Source organism: Felis catus, chromosome A3, assembly GCF_018350175.1.
Source record: "Felis catus isolate Fca126 chromosome A3, F.catus_Fca126_mat1.0, whole genome shotgun sequence".
NCBI lineage: Eukaryota > Metazoa > Chordata > Mammalia > Carnivora > Felidae > Felis > Felis catus.
In genome coordinates, this window is record NC_058370.1 from 103,206,953 (window position 1) to 103,223,678 (window position 16,726).

General features: G+C 36.1%; 1 protein-coding gene across 5 annotated transcripts in view; it reads left to right on the plus strand.

Moving 5' to 3' along the window:
- ANAPC1 (anaphase promoting complex subunit 1) overlaps positions 1 to 16,726 on the plus strand; it is a 96,172-nt gene that overhangs the window by 27,940 nt on the left and 51,506 nt on the right. For all 5 annotated transcript variants that reach the window (XM_045054572.1, XM_003984262.6, XM_045054574.1 and 2 more), the window contains 10 exons: positions 1,098 to 1,238; positions 2,663 to 2,723; positions 4,839 to 5,026; positions 5,667 to 5,741; positions 8,368 to 8,636; positions 9,866 to 9,957; positions 10,728 to 10,876; positions 14,047 to 14,125; positions 15,021 to 15,057; positions 15,152 to 15,222. In XM_045054572.1, coding sequence (XP_044910507.1) covers positions 1,098 to 1,238; positions 2,663 to 2,723; positions 4,839 to 5,026; positions 5,667 to 5,741; positions 8,368 to 8,636; positions 9,866 to 9,957; positions 10,728 to 10,876; positions 14,047 to 14,125; positions 15,021 to 15,057; positions 15,152 to 15,222 — 1,162 coding nt within the window. The remainder of the gene's footprint in view (positions 1 to 1,097; positions 1,239 to 2,662; positions 2,724 to 4,838; positions 5,027 to 5,666; positions 5,742 to 8,367; positions 8,637 to 9,865; positions 9,958 to 10,727; positions 10,877 to 14,046; positions 14,126 to 15,020; positions 15,058 to 15,151; positions 15,223 to 16,726) is intronic.

Consider the following 16,726-nt stretch of genomic DNA (forward strand, 5'->3'; position numbering starts at 1 on the left):
ATGTTTAGTGTGGAGCTTTTTCCCTTTAAGCCAGGACATTTGTGGAACATTCAAAAGGGAGCAGGAGAAGTGTCAGAGTTTTGTGTGATTTGGAAGAATTTTTGTCTTTTATAATGTAAAATTGTTCCCAATTTTCTTAGAATTCCATTAAGCTGTGATGGTTAGTGTCTTTGTGGTAGCCATGAGGTGACAAGATCACAGTATTACACATTGGCCAATGGCTTTCCACATCTCTGGTTGACTGTGCACCAGACTTAGATTCAGGACCAATGGAACTCAGTTTTTGTGGCAGCTGTGGGAGTAGAAGCTTGTATTTTAAATATACCTGATTGGCTGTCAGTGTTGACAAGATATTCACTTAGAGATATCCTGTAATTTGAATTATAGGGACATAGAAAGGGTCAGTAGTTAGGACTGCATGTAATGAGTAACTAAGATCAATTAAGTTTTTTGTTTGAATATCTACAATCGAGCAAGTAAATGTTCTCATATTTTCAGAACAAATATTTGTCTGTAGAGGAAATAACACTTTGTACCTGTCTTGTTTCTTTGCTTTCTCATTGTTCTCCTTTCTCTCTGGGGGCTTAGATCCTCAAGTCCTCTCTGTCTTGGCTTCCCAAGTTACAGTCTACGTGTCTAGCCCTGTAAGATTGTCACAAGTGCTGCTGCCTTCTCTTCCTCTTAGCGGTGCCCTTCAGTGCACACTCAACATATCCATACTCCCTACCAAATCCTCGCTAGATACTGCAAATGCCAAGACCGGGAAGAGCAGTGTATATTATAAGAGCAGTGTAAGAATTTTGGGCTACCTCCCTGTGACTCGCTTCTTTCTCTCCTGCATCTTGGCCCCTCAGGTCTGGGTTGTTTCCATAGCTCTCCAGTCCTGTTGATCAGATGTTTTGCTATTTTGCTGACTTTTTCTAGTTGCTTTGGGTGAGGATCTTTGCCAGCTGAGAGGCACTTCATTGTATCTAGAGCAGAATGATTTTAAATCATTACGTAAAATTGTTGGGTAGACCATGTGTCAAAAAAAGCTTTCTTTATCCTTAATTCCTACAAAAATACTTCATATGTGTTGTATTTATGACTTTTTACAGGTTGTTCTATTCTCCCCAGTTGCAGAACTGAGGGATTCTTCCAAACTTCATGACTCTCTCTATAATGAGGATTGTACTTTCCAGCAGCTTGGAACTTACATTCATTCTATAAGAGACCCTGTCCGTAACAGAGTAACTCTGGTAAGTATATTTGTATTAAAAAGATTAGGTAGCTCTTTAAGAAATATGACTATCCCTTGTGGAGAAAAGGGAACCCTCTTGCACTTTTGGCGGGAATGCAAACTGGTGCATCCGCTCTGGAAAACAGTGTGGAGGTTCCTCAAAAAATTAAAAATAGAACTACCCTACGACCCAGCAGTTGCACTACTAGGTATTTATCCAAGGGATGCAGGTATGCTGTTTCGAAGGGGCATACGTACCCAATGTTTATAGCAGTGCTTTCAACAATAGCCAAATCATAGAAAGAGCCTAAATGTCCATCAACTGAGGAATGGATAAAGAAGATGTGGTTTATATATACAATGGAATACTACTTGACAATGAGAAAGAATGAAATCCTGCCATTTGCAACACCGTGGATCAAACTGGAGAGTATTATGCTAAGTGAAATAAGTCTGTCAAAGAAAGACAGATATCATATGTTTTCACTCATATGTGGATCTTGAGAAACTTAACAGTCCATGGGGGAAGGGAAGGGGAAAAAAATAGTTACAAACGGAGGGAGGCAAACCACAAGAGACTCTTAAAGAGGGTGGATGGGGCGTGGGGGAGAGGGGAAAATGGGTGATGGGCATTGAAGAGGGCACTTGTTGGGGTGAGGACTGGGTGTTGTATGTCAGCCAATTTGACAATAAATTATATTTAAAAAATTAAAAAGAAATACGACTTTCAAATTTGTCAGAATGCAGAATTTTATCTGAAAAATGAAAGCATTTTTTATGATTTTTAAAATCTCTTGCAGTGTGTTATTTTTTGTACCTTTTTACTTTAAATTCTCAGTTTTAGTAAAGTTTCATTATTAAAAAATTATTGAAAATGGATCTTGTTCAAACAGTTGAATTTTCTATTGACTTTTGTCTTTTCATTAAAAATTAATTTGCAGTGATAGTGACTCTTAGCGTATAAAAATTAGACATTTCATTAAAACAAGAACTTTTGGAAATGTTTTTTAAGTTTTTTTTTTTTTTTTTTTTTTTGAGAGAGAGGTGGGGGGAGGGAGAGAGAGGGGGACAGAGGATCTGAAGCGGGGTCTGTGCTGACAGCAGCGAGCCCTATGTAATAGGGCTCAAACTCATGAACTGAGAGATTGTGACCTGAGCTGAAGTCAGAAGCTCAACCAACTGAGCCACCCAGGAGCCCTGGAAATATTTTTTAAATAAGCACATTTATAGTTTCTGAAATTTGGAAGTATTCAGTTCTGTTTGAAAAATATTTGTTTTTCTTTTTTTTTTCTTTTTTTTCGAAAAGTATTTGTTTTTCATTTATTCTTTGAATTTTGTTTTGATAGGCAGTCTTACAAAGCATAGCATTTTTAAGACATTCAAAGACTTAGAATGCACAAATTCTATTTACTTGCTCCTGTTTATTTCCATTTTTCCCCTTAGGAATTGAGTAACGGCTCCATGGTTAGGATTACTATTCCTGAAATTGCCACCTCTGAATTAGGTATGTTTGAGGTCAGACCTCACTTCCATGTATTCTCAGTTGGTGAGATTTGTAGTATTTGCTGATATATAATAGTAATTGGGATTTAAAAAATTTTGCTGTTTTTGAAATTATGGGATTGAATTTTTCACTTTGCAGAGAAGCTGTGAAGAGCTGGGGAGCATTTTTCAGTGTCCACTCTGTGTGGGGTACACTGGTTCTTTTTCTCTTGAGATTTTTAGGTGGAAGAATGCCATGCAGTGAGATTATAATATATGGACGTGCCTCTTGCAAGAAAATCTGAGAAACAGGGAAACCTAAGCAACTAAAATAGTTTTTGTCCTATGTGATGGCTTTTAATCATAAAATAAATCTCTCAGTTGTTACATAAATTGAGAAATTAACGTAATTGCCTTAATTGAATAAGACTTAATATTGTCAAAATACAGTCAGACATATTTTAATAAAATTGGAGTCTGCCTAAATTATTACTGAAATACAATCTGGAAAATACTAGGTGGAGAATATTTCTGAAGATAGAATAGTAAAGAAAACCTCAGGATTGAAAGGATTTGTCAATAATTGTAAGTTAAGAAAAGAATGTATAAGAAAATTCACAACATCTATTGGTTTCAAAACCTAAGTGCCAAAGCAAAGCATTGGCAGATTGTGTGTGATTTCTGGAATTTGGTAAGTAGGTTAGAATGACTTTTTCATTTTAGGAAATATCTGTCATTGGTGTGGTAAAATGATACTATGAATAGGTGTAGAGATACCTTGCTTTTCTAACAGGTATTTAGCCAGTAATTTCAAGGTTATGTGCCTTGGAAGTATAAGCCTAAACAAAGTATATAAAAACAAATAACAGATTAAATAAAATAAATGAAAACAGAGTAAAATCTTACTCTTTTAGCCAAGCAGAAGTCAATAAGTTTCTGTACTTTTAAGTGTCCTCAGCTCCTCAGGCAGTATCTGGTTTACACTTACTTTGGATTCAACCATGACAAACGTGGTTATTTGGTTTTCTAACATTTATTCTATTTGACTCTAATTTTTGCTGTATGTATACACACATAGTAAATTGATGAGAAAAAGGATATGCTGCTGAGGATGGGCCTGGTGACAATGGGAAAGGAAGAAAACGGTCCTCTTTTGATGTGAGAATGCAAAAACATTGTAGTTTGGGGGCACTTGGTACGAAAAGCAGACCCAGGTCTCTTCACAGCAGTAGTAGGACAGCAGAGCACTGTAACTGATATTTATCCAATGGTGTGGAGTCCATAAGAAAGGTAGAAATTATGTAGTATTAACTGACCTATTTAAGACAAAAACATGTAGAATGTTTATAAATTGAATGGTGTCAGAAATAATTAGAAGTTACAAAGGTTTGGTTAACAGGAATGTTAACTCATGCAGAACACTTTAACGGTAGGTAAGCATTGCTATTTGAGGTGGCATATATTGAATATTACATATTTATTGAAGTATTTAAGCAGTATTTTATATGAACTTATTCATGTAGAAATTGTGTTTTTGATAGAATGATCTTTATTGTCCAAACTAGAATATATTTTTTAAAAAATTTATGTACTATTTTTGAGAGAGAGAGAGAGACAGCACGAGTGAGCATGAGTGGGGGAGGGGCAGAGAGAGGGGGAGATTGAGGATCCAAAGAGAGCACTGTGCTGACAGCCGAGAGCTTGATGCAGGGCTCGAACTCATGAACCCTAAGATCATGACCTGGGCAAAATTTGGGATGCTTAACTGATTGAGCCACCAAGGTGCCCCAAACTGGAATCTTTTGAGATCAAAATGGAGAGCCATTAATAATTGCCCGGGCAGTGAATATAAATCAGTTTGTCTCAGGTAAGCTGGACTGTTGGTTTTCTATTTCTGGTCCACAATTAGCAAGCGGAAAGGTGCCCTGAGACCTCTTGGAAGTCCTGTTGAATTTAGTAGTTTTAAATTTCAGATGATCGGCAAGGTAATGTTTGCTCCCTCTTGGTCTTTAGTGACAGTTCCCTTTTAAGAGTAATTGGCCCTTACACAGAAGTAGTTAGAAAACTTTCTTACTCAAAGGGAAAAAGAAATGCCCGCAATAGGAAGCATACTAAAATTATTCTTTACTTTTAATAGTGCAAACATGTTTGCAAGCAATTAAGTTCATCCTGCCAAAAGAAATAGCTGTTCAGATGCTTGTCAAGTGGTACAGTGTCCACAGTGCTCCGGGAGGACCCAGTTATCACTCCGAGTGGAATTTATTTGTGACTTGTCTCATGAACATGATGGGTTATAACACAGACCGCTTAGCATGGACCCGAAACGTAAGTATACATAATTAGTTTTTTTCCCTGAGTTATTCTGTTATTACTAATGTAATTTTTGCATAATTGGTAATACAATATTTAGAGTACATAGATCAATTTACTAATAGGTATACTTTAACAAAACGGAATACTACTAACGCTTATCGTGTCTACTATATGGTAAATCAAATGTCATTTAATATTTAATGATAACATTTTACTAGTAATTATAATTATTGAGTTTTTATAACATGGTAAAGCATGTTTGACTATAATTTTTCATTTCATCTTTATAAAACGACTACAAGTTATGCTAGGATTAGTAGTAATCATCTTGGCTTTATTAATGTAGAAACTGAATCACAAAGAAATCACAGACTTGTGATTTGCTCAAAACTGGGTCTAGACTGTGTCTTCTGATTTGTGGCTTATTTTTGTTCTCTGTAGCCCAGATTGTTTTCACACACAAATTGCTTGGTCTGTGGGGCAGGTTTGATTTGAGGGTGAGTTAGAGGGCTGTAGCCCAAGTATCTGTTCTCTTTCATTATGCAAAATTAGTTTCCATAGTTGGTGAAACTGATTTCTAAATTCTTTAAGTTGACCAGTTGACAATGATACATTTATATGAATTTGCTTCTCTTTTGGGGTTATCTTTCAGTTTGACTTTGAAGGATCACTTTCCCCAGTCATTGCACCCAAAAAAGCAAGGCCTTCTGAGACAGGATCTGATGATGTAAGCATTATTATTATTATTTGCTAATAAAAATTAATTTGTGGGTATTTGTACTATAGTCTGTAGAAGTGGTATTCTTATTGATTTACATTTCTCACACCTTTTGCTTTATTTTAATACTGAATAACATTTATTTTGAAGGGCAGGATATGTTCTGTTTTCTGTGGTTATTCATTTACTTTTGTCATTAATGATCATCTAAAAATTACTGAGCATGCATAATGGTCCATGATTTGAGTTTGCATTTGTAGATGTTTTACTGTTCATTAATCCTCTAATTTAGGTTCTCAGTCATATTAGATTCCATGTATTCTTAGTGGTTCAAAAAAATTTTTTTAATTGAGGTATAATGTACATAAACGAAATGCTCAGATCTTATTACAGTTTGATCAACTTTGACAAATGCGTACTCATGTAACCCACTCCCCTTTCAAAACTTAAAACATTTCCATTATTCCATAAAGTTTCCATGGGCCATTTTTAATCATTCCCTTACTCTAGAAACAACCACTGATTTGAATTCCAGTATATGCTATTTTTGCCTGTTCTAGAACTTGATATAAGTGAAATAATGTGGTACATAATCTTTGGTATAAGGTTTTTTTCATTCAGCATGGTGTTTTTGAGATTCGTTCCTGTTGTTGCAGAGCTCAGCAGTTTGTGCCTTTTTATTGCTGAATAGCATGCACATACTGTAGCTTGTTTATCTGTTCTCCTGCTGATGGGTACCTAGGCTATTTCCGTGATTTGACTATTACGAATAAAGCTGCCACCAGCATTCAGTGACAAGTGTTTGTGGACACATATTTTCATTTCTTATGGATGAATACCATAGTGAAATTGTTGGGTCATTGCTGGTTCCCAAATTTGTTGTCCTACGTTCCTACATTCCTACATATGAGAGTTCCTCTTGTTCTTTATCTTGGCCAACATTTGTAGTTGTCTTTTTAATTTTAACCATTTGATTGTGTATAAAGTTGTTTCTCTTAGGTTTTAATTTTTGCCTTTTCTTGATGACTAATGATGTTAAACACTTCTTTTTACTTTTTTTAAAAAAATATTTATTTCTGAGACAGAGACAGAGCATGAGTGGGGGAGGGGCAGAGAGAGAGGGGGACACAGAATCTGAAGCAGGCTCCAGGCTCTGAGCTGTCAGCACAGAGCCTGACGTGGGGCTCGAACTCAACAGACGGCGAAATCGTGACCTGAGCTGAAGTCGGACACTCAACTGACTGAGCCACCCAGGCACCCCTTAAACACTTCTTTATGTGCTTATTAGTGACCACCACCTCTCTTTGCCAAGTTTCTGCTCAAATCTATTATATATTTTTAATTGGATTTTTAAAAATATTTATTGAGTTATAGAAGTTCTTTATATATTCTGGGTATGAGTTATTTGTTGTGTACGTTTGGGGAATATTTTCTCTGAAATTGTGGCTTAATAATGTCTTTGGATGAGCAGATTTAAAAAAATTTTAGTTACTCATCAATTTTTTTACTTTAAAAAAATGTTTTTTCTTTAATGTTTGTTTATTTTTGAAAGAGCTTGAGTTGGGGGGGGGGGGCAGAGAGAGAGAGAGGGAGATGCAGAATCCAAAGCAGGCTCCAGGCTCCAAGCTGTCAGGACAGAGCCTGATGTGGGGCTCGAACTGCAAGCCGCAAGATCATGAACTGAGCTGAAGTCAGACGCTTAACTGAGCCACCTAGGCGCCCCTCCATGTTTTACTTTTATGGTTTGTTCTTTCTCTATCTGGTCCAAGCGTTTAGTTTTGTTTTTTGAGAGAGGGTACAAGTGTGTGAGGGGCAGAGAGAGAGAGGGAAGTGGGGCTCATCTGGGGCTTGTGCTTTTACCCAAAGCAGGGCTTGTACTCACCCAAAGTGGGACTTGAGCTCACCTGATGTGGGGCTTAAACTCGTGAACTGTTGAGATCATGACTTGAGCTGAAGTCAGATGCTTGATGACTAAACCACCCAGGTACCCTGGTTCAAGAGTTTTTAAATTAGAATAACACACTGTATCAAGCCTTGGAAAAGCATCAGGAAATTCTAAGACCTGAAAATAGCATAAACTATATTCTGTCAATGCAATACAATAAATCAAAGTAGAAACCAAAACAGACTCAGTATTTGGAAAATGTAGCATATTCAGTCTGAATATAAGATTAAGTTTATTAGGTTGTAATGCTAGCCCCAGCATTTTATAAACATAGAAAAATATACTAACTGGATGTAAGTAGACTTCTCCCCTCAAAACACAGATAAGTGTAGTGGTCACTAAACTTGCCTGTCTGCACTTCCTGCCTTTCATTCTTTACTTTTTGCTTCATAGGAAATCACCTAATCACCTGATCTTTGTCAGTCTCTATATAAGTAGTGGGATTCTTCCTCCATAGTCCCTTTCCTCAAAGGGCACGAATAAATTTTTTCAAATGGGTTTTGAAGTGGCTTGTCTTAATGTCTGTTACTGGCATCTGGAAGTTGCTTAGCTTATTTTGATGTGGATCCTAATTTTTAAGTATTCTGAGTTTTTTTCAACTTAATGTAAAAATGGAACTTGAATTGTTGTAATGATGGCCTTACGAGGAGGTGTTATTTAAAAAATTAACATCTTCTTCATTTTTCTCAGGACTGGGAGTATTTACTGAATTCAGACTACCACCAGAATGTTGAGTCTCATCTTTTGAATAGATCTTTATGTTTGAATCCTTTGGAAGTTTCACAGATGAAGGATGAAGATTTTTCACAGAATCTCATTCTGGATTCCTCTACACTTCTGTTTACTCATATACCTGCGATTTTTTTTGTTCTTCACCTTGTTTACGAGGAGCTGAAGTTGAATACTCTAATGGGAGAAGGCATCCGTTCACTTGTTGGCCTTCTTGTTCAGTTGGCAAGGTAAATATTGTTTGTAGCTTAGAAAATGCCAAGAGGTCCTTAGAGGATTTGATCTCAGCCATGAATATCATAGAGGAACCTTGAAAATAAATTTCTGAAGTCTACCTTTTTGGGAAACCAGAGCTTTTTCTATAGACCACAGAAACGTTTGAAGGTACTGGCTGTGAAAAAACCTTGTGGGCTGTTAATGGGGTTCCTCGTCTTTGTCCTAAGATTAGTGGGAGGTCACAAAAGTTATGTTAAACAGCAGATGTGATGTGCTCAGCTCTTCGTTTTGACAAGATGACTGGCTACACTGTGGTGGAAGTTCTATAATAACACCTGGCTGTTTTGTAATAATACCGACAATCAAATTGGAGATACAGTTAATACGATCGCAGTTAACATATGTAAATTGTAGGTGTTATGATTTGATAAGGAAACTTGTCCAGAATTGTCTCTAAGAACATGAATGTTGTTTGCTGGTGTGGGCTCTTTTTGCTGTGTTTTTGTTGTCTCAGTCTGTCATCATCCCTGTCTTTGAGACTCTTGTAGTGTATCCATGATAAGATTGTTTTTGGCACTGGATTCTAAAGGTCACATTTAGGTGTTGTTTCAGCCTTTGTAGCCCTTGGTGCTATAGAAAGTTGAATTTTAATTGAAATGTCAACCTCTGAGTTAAGATTATAGTACATTTTCTAATTTCTCTGATCTTCCTCAAGATTCCGAGATTGTTTTCTGAGATGTGGCAGTTTTAATTGATGGTCGCTTTCTCTTATGACAAATCATTACTGTCATGGGAAATTCTTTTTGTAATGAAATGATTTCCAAACCATAATCATGACTTTCTGAAATAATGTTTTATAGTGTCTTACATTTTATAAAAGGTGTTTTTTACATATATATATTATTTGATCTTTAAAACTTCTGAGTGGGAATTTCCCTACTTTCTAGAAGAAAATACTGAGGTTCATAGAGATAACTTGCCGAAGATTACAAAACTAATGAATAATAGAGGAGAAACTAGTTATACCCCCATAAAATGTATCTAGCAAAAGGAGTTTGGGTTGCATATATCATACTGGGCACTTTCAGGTCCAGAAATAGAATAAAAAGACTCTAGATTTGATGATCTTCTTTGTCATAAGTTTTTAAACTGAAAGGTTGAACTGGTGAATCCTAACTCTATGGGGGAAAATACTTTAATACCTTTCTTGTGATTTCTTTTTTATATGGTGTTATTATTTTAGGGATTTAAAATTGGAGCCTTATGTAGATCATTACTATAGAGATTACCCAACACTTGTCAGAACTACTGGACAAGTGTGCACAATTGATCAAGGTAAGTGTTTGTGCCATTAAAGTTTTTCTAAACAGTGAGTGACTTTGCTTGTATCTTTCTGGGGGAATAGCCAAAGATATATTTTTTACCATTAGTCTCTTAAGTCAGAGGTGGTATCTTTCCACTAAGTAGGTTTCAGTTTGTACTGTTTGATCTCTGACTGGTAGTAAGAGATAACATTAATTTTCGTGTGTGGGAAAAATTTTACCCATCCCTAAGTGCTAAGGAGGCTTTGCCCTAGATCTGTCTAATTAGTAGCCACCAACCATGTTATTTAAATTAATTCATACTGAAAACTCAGTTCCTCAGTTGCACTAGCCACATTTCAGTAGCTACGTCAGACTAGTGGCTGCCATATTGGATAGTGTAAGTATAGAACATTTCCATTACTGCTCTTTTATCCTAAACCTTGAGTTATAGAGACTCAAGATTGGGGCCCACTTGTTAGAGTGGACTCCTCGGTATCTCTTGTTTTCTCACCATAAGGATTAGGGCAGAAAATTTTAGTTAGATTCTGTATATGTCTTGAGTACAAGGATTTGCTAAATTTCAATGCGGGATGGGATAAAATAGTCATTTAGATTCTACATATTATAATATAGTCCGTTATTTACTGTGGCAGAAAACATGAAGCATTTTGGAGAATATGGGAAAACGTTATTCTGATTGTTTCCAAATGATAGATTCTGTTGATCAGTTTCCCTGTAGAATAAAATGGTATTGTCTTCATGTAGTCTTGTGTCTTTATAAACATTTGTTTAATTCTAAAGGTCAAACAGGATTTATGCATCATCCATCTTTTTTTACTTCTGAGCCACCAAGCATTTATCAGTGGGTGAGTTCTTGTCTGAAGGGTGAAGGAATGCCGCCCTATCCTTACCTCCCCGGAATCTGTGAAAGAAGTAGACTTGTAGTCTTGGTATGTATTGCCTAACTTGTTTATTTTTTTTTTGAACTTAATTTTTAAAATTACACAAAAAATTTAACTTTTTCATTTTGTATACATTTCTGTGAACTTCAGCAAATGTATAGATTCATGTAATCACCACCATAATTAGGACACAGAATAGTTTCATCACCCTGCAAAATTCCCACATGCTTTTGAGATTCATCCAAGGTGTTGCCAGTGTCAGCAGTTCATTGCATTTAATTGCTAAGTACTAGTCCATTGTGTGAATGTTTCACATGGGTTACCCATTCACCCGTTGAAGATATTTGAGTTGGTTCCAGTCTTTGGCAGTTATAAATACAGCTCCAGTAAACATTCATGTCTAGGTTTTAGCGTGAACATAAATTTTCATTTCTTAAGGATAGATATCCAGGGGTGAGATTAATGATCATATAGTAGTTTTCAGAGCAGCCGTACCATTTTCCATTCTCACCATCAGTTGTGAGGGTTTCATTTTCTCTACATGTCAGTGATTGGTATGGTCATGATTTTTATTTATTTTATTTATTTTTTTTTTTGAGTTTGTGCATTTTTTTTGAGAAATCGTGAGCATGAGCATGCATGCGAACAGGGAAGGGGCAAAGAGAGAGAGAAAGGGAATCCCAAACAGGCTCCACACTGTTGGTGCAGATGCTGATGTGGGGCTCGAACTCACGAATGATGAGATCATGACCTGAGTTGAAATCCAGAGTTGGATGCTTAACTGACTGAGCTGCCCAGGCACCCCGGTCATGATTTTTAATTTTTGCCATTCTGACAGATGTGTAGGAGTATCTCATTGTAGTTTTAATTTGTATTTCCCTGATGGCTAATGATGTTTTGAGAGTTCTAGATGGGAGGTTTTGTCAGCTATATGGATTGTAAATGTTGTCTGGTTTGCAGCTGTCTTGTCTCATCATTTTCTTAATGTTTCTTTTGCAGAACAAAATGTTTAATTTTGTTGCATCCAGTTTGCCCAGTTTTTCTTTTATGGATAGTACTTTTGGTGTCTAAGATTTCATTGTTTAACTTCAGTTCACAATTAGTTTCTCCCAGAAGTTTTATAGTTTTATGCTTTACACTTAGATCTAGAATCCATTCTGATAATTTTTTTTTTTTAATAAGATGTGAGATTTAGGTTGAGGTTTTTATTCCATTTGGATGTCCAGTTATTTTTAACACCATTTGTTGAGAAGACTATCCTTTCTGTATTGCTTTAGCACTTTTATCAAAAATTAGTTTGCCGCATTTTTGTGGGTCTGTTTCTGGGCTGTCTGTTGTAGTTTGTTGATCTGTGTTGCTGTCCACACTGTCTTGGTTACCGTAGCTGTATAGTAAGTCTTAAAATTGCTTTGTGTGATTCCTCTTTTCATTATTCTTCTTTTTCAGAATTGTTTTTATTATATGCATGTATGTATGTTTCAAGTTTTTATTTAAATTCTAGTTAACATACAGTATAATACTGGTTTCAGGAGTAGAATTCAATGATTTAACCCTTACATACAACACCTAGTGCTCATCATAACAAGTGCCCTCCTTAATACCCATCACCCATTTAACTCATTCCCCTGCCCACCTCCCATCCAGCATCCCTTATTCAGTTAGTTCATGTCTGAGTTCAAACCTTCAGATACAAACAAAGGACTTTGGTAAAGGTGAGTTCCTTCACGTTCCCATCCCCTTCTCGCTGGAGCAGCCTGGGTCCTTTGTGGACCTTTCCAGAGACGGGGCCTTCCCAGGCTTATTGGAGAATTTCAGGCTTTTGTTTCCTCCACAGATATCACTGCACTATAAATGTCTATGTACCCTCCTCCTCTTTTCTTTTATTCCACATCCTGCTTTTCTTCATGTTGAGAAAGGGTTCAGAGCCCCCATGACTCTGAAACAGACATGCAGGAGAGTAATTCTGCTTTTTTAAAAAAAAATGGTAGTCAAATATACATAACATATTTATATATGTATTTATGTGTATTTATAATATTTTAACTATTCTTAAGTGTACAATTAATTCAGTGGCATTAAATATATTTATAAAATATTAAGAGCAGGTTTAGGGTCGCCAGGGTGGTTCAATACATAAAGCGTCTGACTCTTGATTTCAGCTCAGCTCATGATCTCACGGTTCATAAGATCGAGCTCCACATTGGAGTCCATGCTGACAGCATGGCCTATTTGGGATTCTCTCCCTCTCTCTCTCTCACCTCCCCCTCCTCTCAAAATACATACGTGAAAAAAAAAACTTCTAAAATATTAAGAGCAGGCTAATTCCAGAACTTTTACATCCTTGATGCTTATGTGGAAACATTTAAGTGAAACCACCAAATATGTTGGTACTGTCCAACTCTGCTGGATGGGGGGAGACTTGATGTGTAGCTAGCCACAAAGGGGAGCCAGAGAAATAACAATATACCAAGTTGGTCAGCCTCCAGCTTAAATTATGTTAGTCAACTTGTAGGTACTTGTATTACAACTTTTCTTTGTGAGATATGATGTCAGTTAGGTTCAGGACTATGTCATTTGCAGTGCTTGTATTGATTTAGAATATAGGGTTTTTAAGATTCTCCTGTGTTATAGTAGAATTTTAATGGAATCGTGCTGCTTTCTTTGAAAAGGAAAAAAAGCTTAGTGCAGGTGCAGATATTGGTGGTAGCAGATATTCAAATGAGAACTTTGAAGGCCAAAGTGAAGGGTGTGGGTTAGGGTTCACCTAACCAGAAACAACCCAAGTGTTTGTCAGTTTATGAATGGAGAAAGTTTGATACATCTGTGTAATGGAATACTACTTAGCAATAAAAAGAAACCAACTACAGACGCACGCAGTAATGTGAGTGAATCTCAGAGGGATGCTAAGTTGAAGAAGTAGGACACAGAAGCTTATATAATCTAAGATTCCATTTATGTGATATTGTTGAATAGGCAAAACCATAGGGAAAGAAAACAGGAGTTGTTTCCTGTGCTGGGTGTAGGAGGAGTAGATTGATTACAAAGGGTGCAGGGAGCTTTTTGGTGTGATAGAAGTGTTCCACATCATGATTGTAGTAGTGATTGTATTATTGTATGTTGTCAACACTCAAAGCTGTACACCTAAAATAGATGAATTTTCCTCTGTGTAATTATACGTCATTCGTTTGAAAAATAATGTAAATTTTCTCCTTATGCAGAGTATTGCACTCTACATACTTGGTAATGAGAGCTCTGTTTCTGATGAATCTTCACAGTATTTATCCAGGATAGCTATAGGTAAGTCAGTGTAATGTTAGACTTCCCAAAATGAATTTTTTTCCCCCAAAACACAGTTTTACAAATGTTAATATCAGAATTGAGATTAAAAAATTAAAGATTTCCTAAGTGTTCTAGAGGCCATGTCTTGCCTCATTTTAGTGGTGGCCTTTTGCACTGTTCTTGTCTGTGGTTTATAGCTAATTTTCAGAGACCAGGAGTACTTCAGATCTAACAAATTTTACATTTTTTCAATGTATGTAAAAAGGACTTATTTTATTTTATTTTATTTTATTTTATTTTATTTTATTTTATTTTATTTTATTTTATTTTATTTTGTTTTGTTTTGTTTTGTTTTATTTTATTTTAATTTTATTTTTTGCCCATAATCTTAATCTTACTGTCTTCAGTATCCCCTTTGCAAAGTACGGTAACATATTCAAAGATTCCAGGAACCAGGCATAGACATCTCTGAGGACTATTATTTGGCCTACCACAGAGTATTAATTTGCATTTAATGAAATTATTGACATAATTGAGTTTAAGTCAGTTATTTTTATAAGTTTCTCTATTCAGGTTCTGTTTTAGTAGGTGTGAGACTCTGTACTAAATGTACCATAAATTAAGTGGCTTAAACAACAAACTATTTCTCACAGTTCTGGAGGTAATGAAACCCAAGATCAGAGTGCCAGCGCGGTCATTTTCTGGTGAGAACACAGATTCCTGGTGTGCAGATGGCTATCAAAAAAGGACTATTTTGGCCTCAGCGAAATTATTATACTTTCCAGCCTGCCAGAGGACTGCTTACTTTTTTTTTTAGGAGTTGTTTGAATTTTCATTTCCAAGTGTCTTCTGTTATATGTTCTCTTTATCAGGATAACTATCAAAATAAAATTTCCTTTTCATTGCCTTTTAGTCCCCCAGAAGTCACAAGCAGAACAAGAAGAAAACAGGTGATTTTTATTCAGATAATGCTTTTATATTAATGTAAAACATTATTGCATCTTACTATTCTTTTTAATATTTTTGTGTTTTATTCTCTTACAGGTTTAGTTTCAGGCATTCTACATCAGTTTCTAGTCTAGCTGAACGATTAGTCGTCTGGATGACCGATGTAGGTAAGGTAGTCTTTGTTACTTTTTATGTGTCTTTGAGATACTGGTGAGAACCCCCTGCTTTCCCTGGACACCTCCTTGTTCAGTAGGCCGTGCTTCTTCACAGCGAGCTAGAACTGGGAAGCAGGAGAAGAGAGGGACTCTCGTTCTGTGAAAGGATCCTGCAGGACCAGTGTTATGGCACTTCAAGCCTCACTTCCTTTCCCTGACCATGTCATACCTTCCGTATTATAATACCTAGTATACCAGCTTTTATCTCTTGATGGGTCAGAAATGTTTATTTGCTTCACCTTAGGCCAGTTAAAGCTGTAGCTATGTGGACTGGCCTTAGAATGGAGAACTGTAATCACTACATGTACAGACTTGAAGCCGTTGTAATACTCAGATATCAGAAAGTATTTCTGGCTAATTGTAAAGTAATTGTACAAACACTTCAGGGTGTGCTTTTGAAGAATATAGGCTAGTGGTTTAGGCTCCAAGATGAGGATATAGCTGGAAAGAGGGAAAGGGAGGAAAGGAGTTCCCTGTTCTCTTTTCTCAAAGCCAGTGCTCTTAGGATTTAAATGGAGTAAAATACTAAAGACCTTTTTTTTGTTTTTTGAAAATAAAGAACTAAAAATTTTAAATTATGAATATGAAGATATAAAAAATGACAATGTTATAGTATAGTCTGTTATAAAATAATGGTGTAATGAATATTACAGGATGTCTCAGTTCTTATTTAAAGAGTATTCTAAACGACTTAGTTTTTCACTGTTGTTTTAAATATGCTCTCATGAAAATTACAATATTATTGTATAGTATTACAGATAAGATACCTGTGCTGAAAAATATTAGATGAGTTAGTTCGGTCCATTTGTATATCATATGATATTTAATAAAAGTGTTATTCTCGTAGAAGGGAACATTTTTACCTCAATAATTAATCAACTTCCAATATTAATAAATAATATATAATAGTATAAAATTGAGAAATTCGTTATAGGAAAAATAAATTTTAATTTGCCTAAGGTCTTGAAAATTTTAAATATGAAGTATGGTATAATATAAAAGAATGCATAAAATGTGTATGTTTAGAGGTCACCTACCATTATAAGTAGAACATTGCTAGCGTACTAGAAGGCCCTTGCATGTCCATTCCGTGTGATATCTTCCTCTCACACAGCCTACTGCTGCAGGTAACCACGGCCCTACCAAGGTTTTTTATTACCTTCCCTCATTCTTTTTTCTTTTTTCTTTTTTCTTTTTTTAAATGCTTATTTTTCAGAGAGAGAGAGAGAGAGAGAGAGAGAGAGCGAGCGAGCAAGGGAGGGGCAGAGAGAGAGGGAGACACAGCAACTGAAGCAGGCCCCAGGCCCTGAGCTGTCAGCACAAGCCTGATGTGGGGCTCGAACCCATGAACCGTGAGATCATGACCCAAGCCAGTTGTTCGCTTAACTGAGCCACCAGGCGCCCCGTTCCCTCATTACTTTCATAGTTTTGTCATCTTTTTTTTTTTTTTAATGTG